Genomic DNA, 16,937 nt, shown 5'->3' on the forward strand with positions numbered 1-16,937 from the left:
TAGTATGAGCTGGGGCATCGCTCAGATCAGCCCTTCAGGGGGGTTTACACGCACGTCCTACACTATGACAATGAGCCCGCATGTGTCCTGTGCACATCTGCTAACTCTCCTACAGGAAACAAATGTGACCTTGAGAACGTCAAAAAAATTAATTACTTCCAAATGTATACTTAGTGCCTCAAGTTAAACACTTATTCTCCCCCCAGAAAAACGGTCTTACTTCACCACACTTCACTCTGGGCTGACAGTATAGATTAGCAGAGGTGAGGAGGAGATAATATAAAAAATACAAACTCGAAGGCCAGAGTTTCCCATGTAGAGCCTGCACTTGCACACTTGGTTGCAGAGTGCTGACCCAGATACACACTCCTCCCTCATTTCCAAACTCTCCTAGACTCACGAATACAATGAAGTATGATATTGGTTCTTTTTTTTTTAAATATATTTTTATTGATTTTTTTACAGAGAGGAAGGGAGAGAGATAGAGAGTTAGAAACATCAATGAGAGAGAAACATTGACCAGCTGCCTCCTGCACATCTCCCACTGGGGATGTGCCCGCAACCCAGGTACATGCCCTTGACCGGAATCGAACCTGGGACCTTTCAGTCCGCAGGCCGACGCTCTATCCACTGAGCCAAACTGGTTTCGGCGATATTGGTTCTTAAAGAAAGCCTCACAGCAGGATGGATGATACTTTGCACAACTTTTATCCAAAGAACTCGAAGCAGTTTACTAACTTTAGCTCATGGGTCACACCAGCTGGGATGGCCCATGAGCAGATCTGCTCAACTGGGGCGAGAGCTTAGCGAAGGTGGATAGAGATTCTGAAAGCCCAGGGCGAGGCTGGAGAGGAAAAGACAGGAGCAGCCAAAGAAGGAGCCAAAAGAGAATCTTGCTCCACTTTTCAGCAATAAGTAAGGTTTTACCAAAATGCTAGTTGTAATGAGTTTGTTCACATTTATTTTCCTATAAACTTCTGTTAAGACCTTGCAAGCGAAACAAAAGAGTAGACATTTTATGTTGGAAAATGGGAAAAAATATAAATAGAGATCATTTGTTACAAGTTGGATAACTGACTTAATGATATAAAATGCTATTCAATTAAAGAAGACTCCCAAATTAGATTCAATGCCACAAATTTTTATTCCATAAAAATGATATATTATGTGCTAAGGGTGAGAATGCAAATGTACTCATAAAGTGATCATCTATAAGTTTTCAGCATAATAGGAATCTTTTAGTTCTGTAGTTTCTGTGTATCTTATATAAATTTTGCAAATAAATCACGAAGAAAAATTAGAGATGGAGAGAAAATAGGAAAAGAGTGTAAATAATATGTGAAAGAAAAAATGATCTTAGAAGTATAGCTTTAATTTAGTTTAAGTAGGCCTTCATTGAAATGCAGATCATTCTGGTCATAACATTTAAAGCATATGACCATTGTGTCCATCAGGATGCTTGGAATGATTCATCCAACACATTGGTCTCAGTATTCTTTAACTAACTCAATATTATCTTTCATTTTAAAATTTTTGTTTAGCTATTATTTCAATGGTCATCCCCTAGACTTCATTATTACCAACCAACAGCTTACCCAACTTCACATCACTACTTCTTGTATTTGCAGCTCAATTTATTCTACTGCTCTAACTCCAACAAGTCTTTTACCCCATCAGGACTTCCAGTTCATTAATCTTACTTCTTTTCCACTGCTCACCACCTTCCACATGAACTAACTTAGAGTTCTTGATCTATCACTGGGATGAGTTATAGATGCAACATGGTGTATGTATGTCCACAAGTCCTTTTTCTGGACACCACTTTGAGTTCAGCTCCTATGACTGTGCTCTACTGATATTCTCTTGTTCCCATACTCACCATGTCTGTGCCGACTTCAGAAACTTTGTTCTTGCTATTCCCCATGCTCTTTCCTCAGATATTTATATGACTATTTGCCTCTTTTTGTTAAGGTCTCTGCCATACAGTCCTTTTATTACCCTGCCTTAAATTTTTTCATGGCATCTACTATGACTTGAAATTATTACATGCCTTCATTTATTTTTTGTTTACTCGTGTCCCCCCAATCACATAGACTATATCCACAAACTCTAGAATTATATCTTATTTGTCACTATGTGACAAATACTTAGAATTCTGCCTGAAACATTGAAGATTTTCAATATCTACTTGATGAAGAGAAAAAGGAATAAATTAAGGAAGGAAAATATATCATTTGCTTCATTTATGGGGTAAATTAACTTTGAAGGCTAGTTGGGGCTTAGCATGAAATAATGATTGGAAAATTTCCAGGAAGAATAGAGAAAGCAACAGCCCTTTATACCATTCTGGATACAGTTGTCTTATAAACCCTATTCACCCATCCTGGCAATTTATTTTTTTAAAATATATTTTTTTGATTTTTTTTACAGAGAGGAAGAGAGAGGGATAGAGAGCTAGAAATATCGATGAGAGAGAAACATCGATCAGCTGCCTCCTGCACACCCCCTAGTGGGGATGTGTACCCACAACCAAGGTACATGCCCTTGACTAGAATCGAACCTGGGACCCTTCAGTCCGCAGGCCGACGCTCTATCCATTGAGCCAAACCAGTTAGGGCTCATCCTAGCAATTTAAAACAGTCTTGTCCAATAGGGTAGGCACTACACTCCTTGTGGATATTCATATTTAATCCAAATTAATTACAATAAAATGAAATCGCTAACTCCTCATTCACATGAACACCAATAGCTGCATCTGGCTAGTAACCACTTTATTGAACAGTGTTGAGTAGAGAACATTTCCATCACCCCACAAATTTCTATTAGATAGCAATATCTATATTCTATTGCTTTAAATTCTAAAGCTATATCTATGAATCCCTAATATAGTGAGATTAATTAAAATTAGATAGGAAGTAATTAAAGCATTAACACCCAATTTCTTAGATATAGGAACTGCCTTGTGTTTCATTTAGTTTAGTTTGTAATTTATCATTATTGATTGTATTGACTTCCTATCTTGAGATACAGACAATGAATTTAACAGAGTATAATACCAAAGCGAATAGGAGGCTTGACTGCCTTTCCTCTTTTAGGGCTTGGGAGAAAGCAGAAGATAAAGAGTAGAGAAAAGGGAAAATATATGCATCCATCATCCATCCATCCATCCATCCACCCACTTGTTGTACAAGTTCCTACTGAGTGTCTGTGATAGTTCAAGAATTGTGCTTTGGTGCTAAAGGTTTAAATGGAAAGAAATCACAGTGTCTAAGCTCATAAAATTCATAACATAAAAATTGACAAAATAATAATGAAACTGTTCAATCACAGGTTAAGGTCAAAGTGCTATGAAAACAGAAAGAAAAATCATCTGTCTAGGGGAGATAAAATAATAACATTCAAGTGGTATCTTAAGAATTATGAGAAGCAAAGCATCAGCCTGGAGAAAAAAGAAATGTTTTTCTGACCAAGGGGGTCAATCTTTGCAAAGGCAAACTTTGCTTACTTAAGTAAAAACTCATAGTCTTGGGGGTGCTGGTTTGAGGGTGTCTGAAGGGAAAATTTAAAATTGAGATTAGAAAAATAGGTTCAGCCAGATTGTACAGGGCTTGGGAAATTTTTTTTAAAGGATTTGGGTTTGTTATTCTTCATATGAAGGGCAAGGGGCACAATTCAGATGAACCTCCTTGCAAGAGAACTGCTGTGGAGTGAATATAAACACAGAGAGCAAGCAGAGTGCAGGGGCCTCCTCTCCGGGAACCCAGGGATGCAGGCAGACGCGGGAAATTCTGAGCCTCAGGCTAAGGGGCCCATTGCTGACTCTCAAATCACTCATGCAGACTGACTGTAAGGAGAAGCCTAAGGAAAACATTGATCTGGGAGATGGTTTTCTCTTCGACTATTCTTATTGGTAATGTACATGCTTTGAAAGTTCTCCAGCTATACTTGATAGAAAACCCCGTTTCTCTCTACCCCTGAGCTATGCGTCAAAATGAAAAAAAATCTTCCATCTGCTCTTCATTACCAGAAATTCCGTTAATAGCACATGCAATGTTTATCACCACAAAAGGCAGCACTGGGGTAACACAAGTAAAATGTAAATACCAAAGAGTATCGGTAATCACAATTTAGCAATTTTTGTTTTCAAAAGGAGAAATACCATTAGAAAATTATTCAAACAATTTTATATCCTAAAGTGAATCATAACTTGATAGACTTATTTCAGCGGCTATAAAACACTATACCTGAGGTTTTTTGCTAGATACTGAAAAAATTAAATGCATGAATTAGAATTACACATAAAGAGATGAATTAGAATTACACATAAAGAGATGAGAAAGTACATTAGCCTCATGGGGATTTTATGTTATTAGGTTCAAGTTATGGCCTGGCTTTGGGTGATCACCACAGGAATACTAGGGAACCAAGACTTAAAATCAGGGCTTTTTAGTTTTCTCCTTTTCTTTTCTTTCCTTTTTTCTCCTTTTCTTTTCTTTCCTTTTCTCTCCTTTTCTTTTCTTTCCTTTTCTCTCCTTTTCTTTTCTTTTCCCTTTTCTTTTCTTTTCTTTTCTTTCCTTTTCTCTTCCTCTTTTTCTATTTTATTAAAGAGAGCAGACACGATAACTTCAAAATATGTCTTCTTTTGAAAAAAAATATTTTGATTGATTTCAGAGAGGAAGGGAGAGGAAGAAAGAGATAGAAACATCAATGATGAGAATATCAATTAGCTGCCTCCTGCACACCCTCTACTGGGGATCAAACCCACAACCTGGGCATGTGCTGTGATGGGGAATCGAAACAGAGACCTCTTGGTTCATAGGTCAATGCTCAACCACAAGCCACACCAGCCAGCCTGATCAAATGTTTTCTTCATGCTCCCTCTGATCTTCATAAGTGTCACAGACATTTGAATTTACTCCTCTGTTCTACACGGATGCATTTATACATGACTTTGTAGAATCCTAGAGCCGTGAGTGAGGATACAGATGGGAACTAACATCTCTCCCACCCAATAACCTAGCTAACCTAGTGGTTGTACGTTACCTGGTATTTCTAGGTGGGCTAACACCCGCACAAAGATCTGTCAGAGTTGACTCGACAGTATTGAAGCAAATATTTCATGAGCCTGGCCTAAGGGCAGAACAAATGAGGACCAGAAAGAAAAATCTCTGAGACTCATTGTTATTCTCTGCTGCTGCCTCCCCTTTCTCCTACATATAATAGGAGTATTGGGCTAATCAAGTTGTGAATTTACCATCCACGGATTCCTCACACCTTCTAGAAAATCAGCGTCAGCTTTTAGAAACGCACGAGAGGCACAGTGAACTGTCAGGTAGAGATCAGCAGATCCTTGTTCTCCTACAAACCATGCACAGCCTCCGGGGAGGGGTTGCCTGTCTGGTTGTTCAATAGGAGGCTGTCAACTTTAAATGCCACATGATCCTTATCTGGTCACATGCATATGGACATAAAAATCCTAAATATGCACATTAGGCATATAAAGAAATTGGCGGTCTCCTGGAGGCTGGCAAAACATTAGACACAGTTAAGCAGCGTTTAATGCCAAATAATTTATCACAGCAACCGACACTGGAAGTGGGCTCCTGCTGGTAGGCTTATTCACATGGCCACACCTTCAGAAAAACGTATTTTGACAGGACAATTAAGAGATGGAATTAATTAGAACACTTTTGTGTGGAAAGAAAAATGGCCCTTACGAGGTGAGTAGATGAGATACTAACAATAAAATACCTTCCACTAGGAAACAGAAGCTTTTCTTTAAAATTATAAACTATTGAATAAAAAAAATTGAAATTTTAATGAGGTATATTAATGGAACTTTTTCTTAGTGGATAATATATTGATCATATGATTAATAGGAGGGTCAGGATATCAGAAGAATCTATCTATATATATATAAAATGCTAATATGCAAAGTGTCCCTTATAGAGTTCAACCAGGAGACCAGGAGTTCGACTGCTCACTATGGCATGCGCTAACCACCAGGGGTTGGTGCAGAATGAAAGAAGGCCCCAGCTGGCAGCCAGAAGGCCCCGATCCGCCCTGACTGCTGGCCAGGCCTAGGAACCCTACTTGTGCATGAATTCATGCACCGGGCTTCTAGTAGACTATAAAACAGTTCAACATTTACACCCTAGAAGATCACCACGCCTCTCTTGGAAAGCAGTGAGAACAGTGGACAAAACACAGACTGTGGGTTCAGATTCACAGCTGAGTTTGAAACTTGGCTTTGTCCCTTTTCAGCTCAATGGCCCTGGCCAGGTGGTCTAACTTCTCTGAGGCTCATTTTCCTCATACGTAAAAAGAGAACTATAAAATTTTCTTTGCCCTGGCTGGTTGCACAGAGGTTAGACCAAAGGGTCACGGGTTCCATTCCTGCTCAAGGGCACATACATACCGGGGTTGCACATGCAGGAGGCAACTAATTGATGAGACTCTCTCATGTTGATGCCCCACCCCCCCTTCCACTCTCTCTAGAAATCAATGGAAAAAACATCTTCAGGTGAGGATTAAAAAATCAATAAAGCCGAGCCAGAGTGGCTCACTAGTTGAGCACTGACCTATGAACCAGGAGGTCATGGTTTAATTCCCGGTCAGGGCACATGCCCGGGTTTCGGGCTTGATCCCCAGTTGGGGGTGTGCAGGAGGCGGCCAATCAATGACTCTCATCACTGATGTTTCTATCTCTCTCCCTCTCTGAAATCAATACAAATATATTTATAAATAAATAAATAAATAAATAAAATTTTCTTCACAGGAGAAATCAAGAAGGAGTCCAGGAAATCTTTCTTACAAGCAAGAGCCTCCCTTAGCTCCCAAACTCACTGTGTCTCTATCACCTGACCGGAGCCAGGAGGACCAGTCTCAGCAGACACTGGATGCTCAGTCACCATCGCTCTCAGTAGGGAGCCTGGGGCTCCCACGTGCCTGAACTCGGCTCTCCATAGGACCCTGTGGGGAGGGGGCATTCCTTATCCTTCTCCCCCACATTAATTTTCCCTGAAGCACTTATCACCACCTGATAACGTGGCTTATATTCCAGTCATTTCTACGTTGATTTATTAAATTCCTCTTTCTAAAATCAAAGTACCTACTAAAAATATAAGCTCCACACTGGGAAATCCTGTCGATTTCGCTCAATGCTGTCTCCCCAGGGCCTTAGGCACGTTCCTAACACACAGTAGACACACTGCCTGCTCCTTTTCCTGCGCTCCCTCCCCTAGAACTGAACTGGGGAACAGTGACTGCCACTGCGCATGCGCTGACCTACCACGCTCCCTCCTCCACCTCAGCACAGAGAGATCGAAAACAACCACAAAAACCTGCCCGAGTTATAAAACAGTATTAATCTAGAATTACTGTTCTGTATTATTGTAGAAATAAGTCAGGTTAGGCACAAAATACAAAACTCTGAATCTGACCTTTCTTTGAATAAGTCCCCTTATCTCACCACTCGGGACAGTGTGTTTTGTGCACTAATTATGTTTGTTTAATCCGGGCATTTTAGCCAAGTGGGAAGAGCATTGCTCAGCTGATCCGTGGCTTTTCTGCTGAACTGCCCTGTGAACTGGTCATGCTCTGTTTACACGAATATAAAATGAGTGTGGTACAAAGGTCCATTCTGTTAATTTCAATGTCTCATATTAGGTTCTGAAAGAGTTATGAATTCTAAACCCCAACATGCTACGTACAATTTATTATTCTTAGATTCTAACTGCCTTTCATTATCTTCTTTGGTGTTTAAATCAAATAAATATCAATTGTGTGTATAAAGAGAGATTGCTTAAACTGCCTTGAAACAGAGAATACATTGTTTAGAAAAGTTTTCTTACTCTTTTTAGAAATGAGGAAAACCTGAGATACCCAAAGTCATCTAGGCGTCACAAAGTGAACAACATAACCACAAAATTACAGACCAGCCTCACTTGTAGATAGATATGCTACAATGTGTTGAAGAAATAATGCCATAAAACAAAGTAGTTTTTATCCCCAAAATGATCTTATAGGCACAAGGACAATTTAGTTGATTTTACTAACAGTTTCACCCACATAAATCCAGGGAGGCAAATGTCCTAGCTGTGTATGCAACCTTACTCACATTAGCACACATAACTGTATTAGTAATTAAAAGCGCCTTTGAATGCACAAAATGTATACTAGTATCAAATGTAGAAATGCATTCTAAATGTATAATAAAACTTCCAGAAACTTATTTTTGAACTTTTCTATGACATATTTAAACTAAACCCCTCCTTTTATTGCCTCAAAAACGTTTTACCTCCACACCATCTTCTGCCAAACCAGGCTCAGAGGCTATACTTTTATTTCTTAGTCCACATCTTTCAATTGCTCTCTCTTTTTCCTTCATTCAAACATGAAAGGCCCCTTTAGATTCTTAGATTCTCCTAATCTTCTCCTTTGTCTTAGCACAATCTTTACAAAAGGCTAAAGGGCTGATGAGGCAACACAGACTCACAAGAAGGAAGAAGAGTGGGATGACAGGGGAAGACGGAAACTTCAAAATTGTCCTTAATGGCTGAGCAGAAGTCAAAGAAGCTAATTTTTTGAGTTGTATGTTTTACTCAGCAATATATTGATGAATAAGAACTTTATGGTTATTTTGATAAATTCCACAAAAGCATTTAAAACAATTATAAACCTTTTCTAATAATTATTTCTTAGCTGTTATTGGAGAAAACATCTTAATCTCAGATTATTATTATTATCCTATATAATAAAAGGTTAATATGCAAATTGTCCCCTCAACTGGGATTTCAACTGGGAGTTCGACCAGGGGGCAGGGCTGGCCCGCCAACCCCCTGTGGCCCCTCCCCCTGGCTGGACCCCACCCATGCACAAATTTGTGCACCGGGCCTCTAGTCATATAAAATATAGTTGATTGACTGGTTCTCAACTCCTATTAATTTGATTTGAATAATTTCTCTTTATAACTATGGATTTTTTTATTGTTGACACTATTATAGATGCTCCCCACTTACCCCCCTTTGCTCACCTTCACCCAGCCCCCACACCCTTTCCTCTGGCCATCACCTCACTGTTGTCTATGTCCATGGGTTATGCACTTATGTTCCTTGGCTAATCACTTCACCTTCTTTCATCCAGCCCTCCCCTCTGAGAACTGGTTGGTTACTCTCTAATAAACAAACAAATAAAAGTGTGTCTCCAGTCTAGACTTCCTGAATCAGAATCTCTGACATTTGGGGCCTGAGCATCTTTGACTTTTAAATGGCTTCTCTGATGCCACACTTGCCATCTAATACCTGAAGGAAGACAGGTAACTACCTGTTAATTTCAGCATGAGGTGGACTTGACTAGGACTCTGGAAAGCTATGAAAAGTGCTATGGAAACACAGAGCTGGGACACATTGATTCTGATGGAGAAGCCTTCATAAGGGGTAGAAGATGATAAAGTCTATGAAGGATGAACAGAAAGTAACAAGGACCACTTAATAAGGAGCACTTATGGAGCACCTCACTGATGAGAAGAAAAAAGAGTTTCACTTGAATTCTCTCCTACAGGATAAATCTGCAGATACTGGAACGCAGACTTCTTGCCATTTTCTAAAGAAAACATTCCAGTTTTTGGTGCTGAGGAATGTTTAAACATTAAGCTTGACAAGGCCTGATGAGTGAAAAACATGCCATTATAGACACTTTTTAAAATCAGAATTCCAATGAGAATTTATATTCAAAACCAACAAATCAACATTCTGACACCTCCAGGATTCTAACGAAGACACGTACTAAAGCAACTTCATGTCATCTCAGCTGTGTTTCTTTGGTACTAACCTCCGAAGTACGAGCCGTCGGTCAGCTTCATTTCTTTACTGGACTTTGTGATGACTCCAGCAACACCATGCTGAATGAAGTACATTTTTTTACCCACAGCTCCTTCTCGTATGATATAATCTCCAGGTTGAAACACCTCGAATCTCAACTTGCTCAGCATGGCAGTCACAAAATTGGGGTCAGCGTTAGCAAACAGAGGCATCGTGGCCACGAGTTTCCGACAGTTGAAGTTGACTATCTCCTAGAGATGGAAAGAGTAAACCAGCATTAGGAGTGATATTATTCATATCAGGAAGAAAGCATATTCTAAAATTATATATATATATAACATAACATCATAATTCAAATTCAGAACCAAAACCTACATAAATTCTAATAATCTACATGTCTCTGCAACGCCAGGGCTCATTTTATCTCCGTGTTGGAATTTTATATTCACAGTTCCCAGTGTGGTACAGGCATATATTATACATTCAGTACATGTTAATGAAATATATACAAGCCTCAACTTTTACCACTTCGCATTTATTATTCTTTATGTAAAATGAGAACTTCTAAAATGTGGGAGAATTTTAGTCTCTCTTACCTTTTTTATGAAGAAAGGAGGCCACATCATTGCCTATTAGCTACATCATGACGGCCTCTGTGCTCCACTGTGTTGAACAATCTAAAGCACACCTGCCAATAGGAATTCTGAAACGGGGCCCACTGCTAGACAACAGCTTTTCGATGTTTTTCCCTTAACATCATTCATGTCGGAGTGAGAACCACGGAGATCACAGAGATGGGTTCCATAAAGGAGTTTCTAATTCTAATCTCTGTTTGTACATTTGGTCGGTTTCTAGGCTAGGTCAGAAAACCCCTCCTTCAAAGCCTGTCCTGTTTCCACTGGAAACCTTGGACTGGAGAGAGGTCGGAGTCCACTTTTTCTGACTTGTTTTATTTCTGGACAGGAATTCTAAGTTAGAAGAACTACATGTTTAATTTCATTCTGTGGGTTCTGGTCTAGATATGACATCTCTCTGAACCAAACAGAGACCGACCAGCTTTAATCTTGCAAGTCAGATATGTAACGGAATAAACTATGGGCATCTAAAATTTACCATAATGCCATTTCTCAGAAGTGTCTTCTCCAATGAGCTCTCAAAAGAAAAGGGTAGGGCCTGAATTTTTTATCTTGCTTAAGACACATAAAAACTTAAGTAACCTCAGTGAGGAAGTGGGAAGAGGGCAAAAAGAAATGGAGATCTGAATTCCCTGCTTTGGGGAAGTAACTTATACAAAACTCTGAATTCCAAGAGTAGGAATGGTGGTTTCTCTAGTCTTGCTTCATGAAATGAACTGCTATGATCCCATAGGTTAAAAGAATTCCAGCTGATACAGTGGGCACAAAAATTAGGGTCCACCATGGAAAAGAAGGTCATGCATCCTCAACAAGATCTCGTGAGTTTAGCAGAGCAGAGAGGTGTCTCTAATAGTGGAGCTTCATGGAGAGTTGTAAGTATTTAAAAATCAGCAGCAAGAAGCAGAAAATGAACATGGCACAACAAACAAAAGAAAGATGTCACATGTGGCACTTGGTTTGTGTGGCATCATCCAAGACTTCATAATGAGAGTTGACTGCATTGGGGCCTGTATCCCAAGGCAATTTGTGGACAGTATTAACTGGTGCTAAAGAGCTATGGTGGGTGTTGGGGTTACAGTAAGATTCAGCACATAGTAAGTGCTCAATAAACATGCATGCATGGATGGATGGAAGGAAGGAAAGAAGTTGAAAAGAATGGATAGAAGAAAGGAAGATGAAAAGGAAAGTAGGAAGTTGGCCTTTCATCAGTAGAGAAAAGTACTCACAAAGCTCAGTTTTATTCCTCTTGGGAACAGTTACCCAAAACTTTTACAATGCTTTCTCAAGCAACCAACTTGAGAAACAAGTGTTATGTGTATAAAAAAAAATGTGCTTTTTAGTATTAGAATACCTCTATACAAAAACCACATAAAGATAAATGGTAAAATGGAATGAAAAGAAACAAAGGTATGTCATTAAAATGACTGGATTGATTGTTTAAAAGGTACTTATTTCATATGAAAATTACACAGAAGAATGCTGCTGGGGAAAGGGAAAATAAGTCAGATTGCAAAGAAAATAAGAGTTTCAAACAAAAATAATAAAGAGACTCCTTACACCTATGTTCTTTCATTTCAGCTCTACAAATGTTTCTCTTAATTGTTCTCTCACTTTTCATTTTAGAAAAATATTTGAAAGTTTATTTTACAAACAATTACACTGGTGTTTAGCTATCTGAATAAGTCCTCTTTGATGCATTGCACATTCAGGGACACCTGCTGGCAGTGCCTGGAGTATGATACTGCTAGATAATTTCATATTATCACTATTGCTGAAAGGAATCCATATTCTCTCTCTCTCTCTCTCTTTCTCTCTCTCTCTCTCTCTCTCTTATTTCCATGTAAACACTATCTGATTCAAACTGTGAATTCTAACAAATATTTGATATGAAAAAATAAGAGGAGAAAAATTTGTTTGCATTTCTCTCCTTTTCATATTTTAGGTTGCATTTCATTGATGACTAAGCCACAATCTATCCACTTACTCCTCATGACCTGTGGGTCATTTCCAGTTTTAGGCTAATACAATAAACCTGTTGTGAACATTATTTTTTGAAATATGTTTTTATTGATTTCTGAGATAAGGGAGAAGGAGAGAGATAGAGAAACATCAATGATGAGAGAGAATCATTGATAAGCTGCCTCCTGCATGCTTTCTACCGGGGATCAGGCATGTGCCTTGATCACCATTATCTCCTGGTTCATAGGTCCATGCTCAACCACTGAGACACACTGGCCAGGCTGTTATGAGCATTCTTGAAGTGGCTTATGGGCTGCTTTCTCTCGAATAGTTACCTCATATTGTAATTGCTAAGTAATCAGATAAGCATGTATTTACTTTAGTAGACACTGCCAACAGTTTTCCAAAATGATTGTTTTCCTCATATAGCAGCAACATATCAAGTTCCAGTATTCCTGCATCTCTGACAGAATTTGATGTTATCATAATTTTTGCCACTAGCAGGCATGAATATTATTTTTCCCTTTTTCTCATTGTGGTTTAATCTTACATTTATATAACAATGATTAGCATTGTTATGCTCATTATGGGTCAGATGAGTATCCATTCAGTGAAGTGCCCAGTCAAGAGTTTCCCCTGATTTTTCCATCTTAACAGTTCTTTTTAGCATCCGGACTGAGTTCTTTGTTGGGATATGCATTGCAAATATCTTCTCCCTGTCTGTGGTTAGCCCTTTCATTCACAATGGAATGCTTTACTGTTATTGTCTTATCTGCAATTTGTTTAACTCTATGTCAATCAGGAAAAATGGGATTTGATGTATTTAGATGGCTTCAAGGAGTATTTATATTAGCAAAGAATCTGTGCTTTGGAACCATGCAGACTGAGACAAGGAGAAAGTTTCAGCAATACTGTTTGGTTATAATTAAAATAAATAGCAATATTTTAAGGCTCCCTTTCCACTACAATTCCTTTTTGATAACTTAAGTATCATTGTAGAAAGTTCCATTGTGTGAAACATTTAGTTTTCCTCCATCCTGCATTAATTTATTCTGCACAGTATAGTTCTAAAAGAGTTTTAAGCAGGATAGCTATAAATATAATTACCATCATGACAATAATGAATCACTGAGTAATCTTAAAGTAACAGAGCTGCAGTGACAGTGCTAAACCCCTGCACCCAATACACCCTGCATTTTACATGGTGCAGGCACAGGAGAGCTTTCTTCTAAGAACTTATATCAGATGGACAGTCAAATGGCATCCAAGCATGAGAAACAATAAGTCCATTTGGTCAAATCTATATCAACTGATACTTCGTCACCTAGAACATCCTAAAAATGAATTGTTATTGATGTTGCCTTATTTTCTCCCCAATTTAGTGACTTGGATTAGTTACAATAAAAACAGAGTAATTAGATACCTCAGGGTTTTTTCTTTAAAGCAGAGATCATTTGAAGAATGAACATACTAAAAATAAGAGACAAACTGAGTTTTTGCTTGGGTTTAAATACTGACAAGAATTAATTTATTTTACCCTCATAAAAATCCTATGTCGTAGTTATTATTACTACCTCGTATTGAAGAAGATACTGAATTATCTGCCCTAAAGCACACATTCACATTTTGAGAGTGTGACATGGATATTTGTTGACTGAAATGACAAACTCATGGTGGTACACTTTATTATTATTATTTTTAGTCTGTTTTTACTCTCCCTACCACAAATATTTAAAAATATCTAAACCAGAATATCTTCATGTGTAGCATGCATGCTCCAGTTTGCCACAGTTTTTAAAACACTGTATTTAATATCTTTTTACTTCATACAATTAGGCAATCTGACTGGCTTCTTAAATCAACAGAATTTGAGACCTTTGTCTGTAAAGCAATGGAGTGCAAGGAGAGAAGTGGGACTAGTACCTATTGTTTATGAGGCCAGGGTCAGTGTGCCCTTCACTTCTCCCTTTCTAAGAAATACTTCTGGCCACTCACCTCTGGTTCTCCTTACACAGCCCCCAAAGGAACATACTTTAATTTCTTTACATGAAAAGGAAGTGTGATGAAAGAGGAAGGGAACATGATTTATTAAGCACCCATGTTAAGCAGATAGTTTATATGTTATATCTAATTTGTTCCTGGGAGAAAACAACCAAAGAATAAACCTGAATTTGTTTTATTTCCCCACATATACAAAAGAAAGATAGTGGAGCTTAGAGAGGGAAGAAATCCATTGCCCAGACCATGATGCTAGAGTATGTCTAGAGAGACTATTTTATCTGACTTCCACACCATTGAGCATCCAACCCACCTGGGGCCTCCCTCCTACCTGAATCAAAGTCATAGGAACTTAGCACCCACATCCTTATATTTATGTCATTGTCTATGCTTTAGAATAAAACATAGTCACTTTTAGTATAACTCTTTTAATCTAAAACTTTACCCATGTCAGAGCAATATCTGTTGCTTTAATCAATTTGAATGGCACATTTTATGCAATGTACATATTTTCAGGGCAGATTATTAAATGGCAACGCATTTACTGTTGTGCAATACATGGGTCTAGATTGAAAAGTAAACAAAAATGACCTTGTTCATATTTATTTTGTGATTCAATTGCTATGGAAATATAGCTACTTTAATAATTAGTAAAATAAATTTTTGGTGGCTTCCATCTCTCTTTTTTTTTTTAGACAGAGGAGGGGGGAAAGAGAGAGTCATTGATGTGAGAGAGAAATATCAATCATCGGCTGCCTCCTGCACGTGTCAACCAGGTATTGAACCTGCAACCTGGGTATGTGCCCTGACTGGGAATCAATCCAGAAACCTTTAGGTGTACCGGATCATGCTCCAACCAACTGAGCCACACTGGCCAGCGCAACAAAATTTATTAAACTTAAATTTTCCTTTTATTTTTAATGTAATTCCTAGAAAATTTAACATTTCCTATGAATTGCATTACATTTCCACTGGCCAGAGGTCTGCTGCCATACAAACATGATGCCATGTGGAAGCGGATTTGGAATATGGAAAGCATTTCTACATTTGTTTTAAAGCTTCATGTTAAATGTTATGTAATGAAGAATTCATCAAGAGAAACATAAAGTATAATTTTTCAATATTATTTACACCTTGAAGAGAGAAGTGAAACAAATTGTGAAACTACCATAGTAAAACATGATTTAGTTTGACCCTGGAAAAGACGAGACTGCGATCACAAAGCTTCTGAGAAGAGTAAGTCAGTATCTGGAAATGACTAAAGTTAATTTTAAGAGACCTCCCTGAAAGTTCTAAGGCAATAATACATGAAGCATGTGAGGCGATAAAGAATCAATACAACAAAAACCTCCCTGTCAGCTTCTGAGGAGCCATTCAGCGTCCCAGGAGAGAGAACTCGAGTGTCCAGTACAGAGCATGAGACACAGAAGGGGCCCAGAGGCGGGGAAGTGTAGGTTTGTGGGTGTGATGCAGGAACGTTCTTGGAAAATAGCAGAATGTATTCAGCATTACTCTATGGGACCTCACCCTCATCTTGGCTCTCATGGAGATGGCATCAATAAAGACAAAAGTGGCTTTAATGGCCTGCTAACGGTGGCATTCTCTTGCATTTTTCTGAGAAAGATGATAAACCTGTGGACACATTTATGGTATTTTTCTAAAATACAGTTCACCAGGCTTCAAATCCAGATTCAGAGAATCTGAATATAAATCTTTAGGGGATATGAGTCAAAAACCTCTACTTTTAACAACACATTCCAAGTTATAAGAGGTGGTGTGGAAACTATGGTTCCTAAAATAGAGAAGTTCTGAGTTTACATTTAGTTGAGGGAGAATATGTATATACATATATATGTATGCATATTCCGTGTAAGATAATTGTAAAGAATAAAATAAACATGGGTAAGTTTCTCCTCTCCCTTCCTCCCCTCCCTGCATGTCTGGCCTTAATCCCTAATTCCAAAACTAACTTGCTCTGTACCCACAGAAAGGGACCCGAACTCTAGAAATCTTAACCTTCTCATCCGTAAACCAGAGGGAACACTAACAACTCTATTGTAGATGACAGCCATGATTAAACAATTCACTTAATGTTCTCTATTATTAACCTCATAGCTATTAAACAATATCTGGTTAAGATCAAATAAATGGTAGAGAATATATATTCTATAAAATTTTAAAGAAATAATGATTTCAATGTAATTTAGTAAGGGGATATGGGTTTGATTGGAAAAAAAAAGTTGAGTTGGGGACTGTTTATTGAAGACCAAAGATGAGGTGGGTGCCAAGGTTCAGAAGAAGAAATGACAAGATGTTCTTAATAAATAAAACTCCCTTTTGGCAAAAACCCAGGCATAAAATACAGGATTCTTATGATAAAGCTGACCTGTTGATACAATAAATTTGAAAAGTGAATTGTAAATTAGATACACATCATTTTTTTTAAATAAAAAAACAAACAAATGGGAACAATTTAAGAAATAGATTTCCCTCAGCATGCCCAAGTAGGTTCTATTGATCTAGT

At 38.2% G+C, this 16,937-nt stretch overlaps 1 protein-coding gene across 1 annotated transcript in view; it reads right to left on the reverse strand.

The window, feature by feature from the left end:
* Positions 1-10,444, reverse strand: part of HCN1 (hyperpolarization activated cyclic nucleotide gated potassium channel 1) — a 30,103-nt gene extending 19,659 nt beyond the window's left edge. Inside the window, exons 1-2 of the mRNA XM_023759392.1 lie at positions 10,418-10,444; positions 9,832-10,072 (exon numbers count right to left, since the gene is read on the reverse strand). Of these exons, the coding sequence (XP_023615160.1) occupies positions 9,832-10,072; positions 10,418-10,444 (268 nt within the window). The remainder of the gene's footprint in view (positions 1-9,831; positions 10,073-10,417) is intronic.
* Positions 10,445-16,937: the final 6,493 nt, after the last annotated feature.

The sequence above is a fragment of the Myotis lucifugus genome, unplaced genomic scaffold, assembly GCF_000147115.1.
Source record: "Myotis lucifugus unplaced genomic scaffold, Myoluc2.0 scaffold_153, whole genome shotgun sequence".
Classification (NCBI taxonomy): Eukaryota; Metazoa; Chordata; class Mammalia; order Chiroptera; family Vespertilionidae; genus Myotis; species Myotis lucifugus.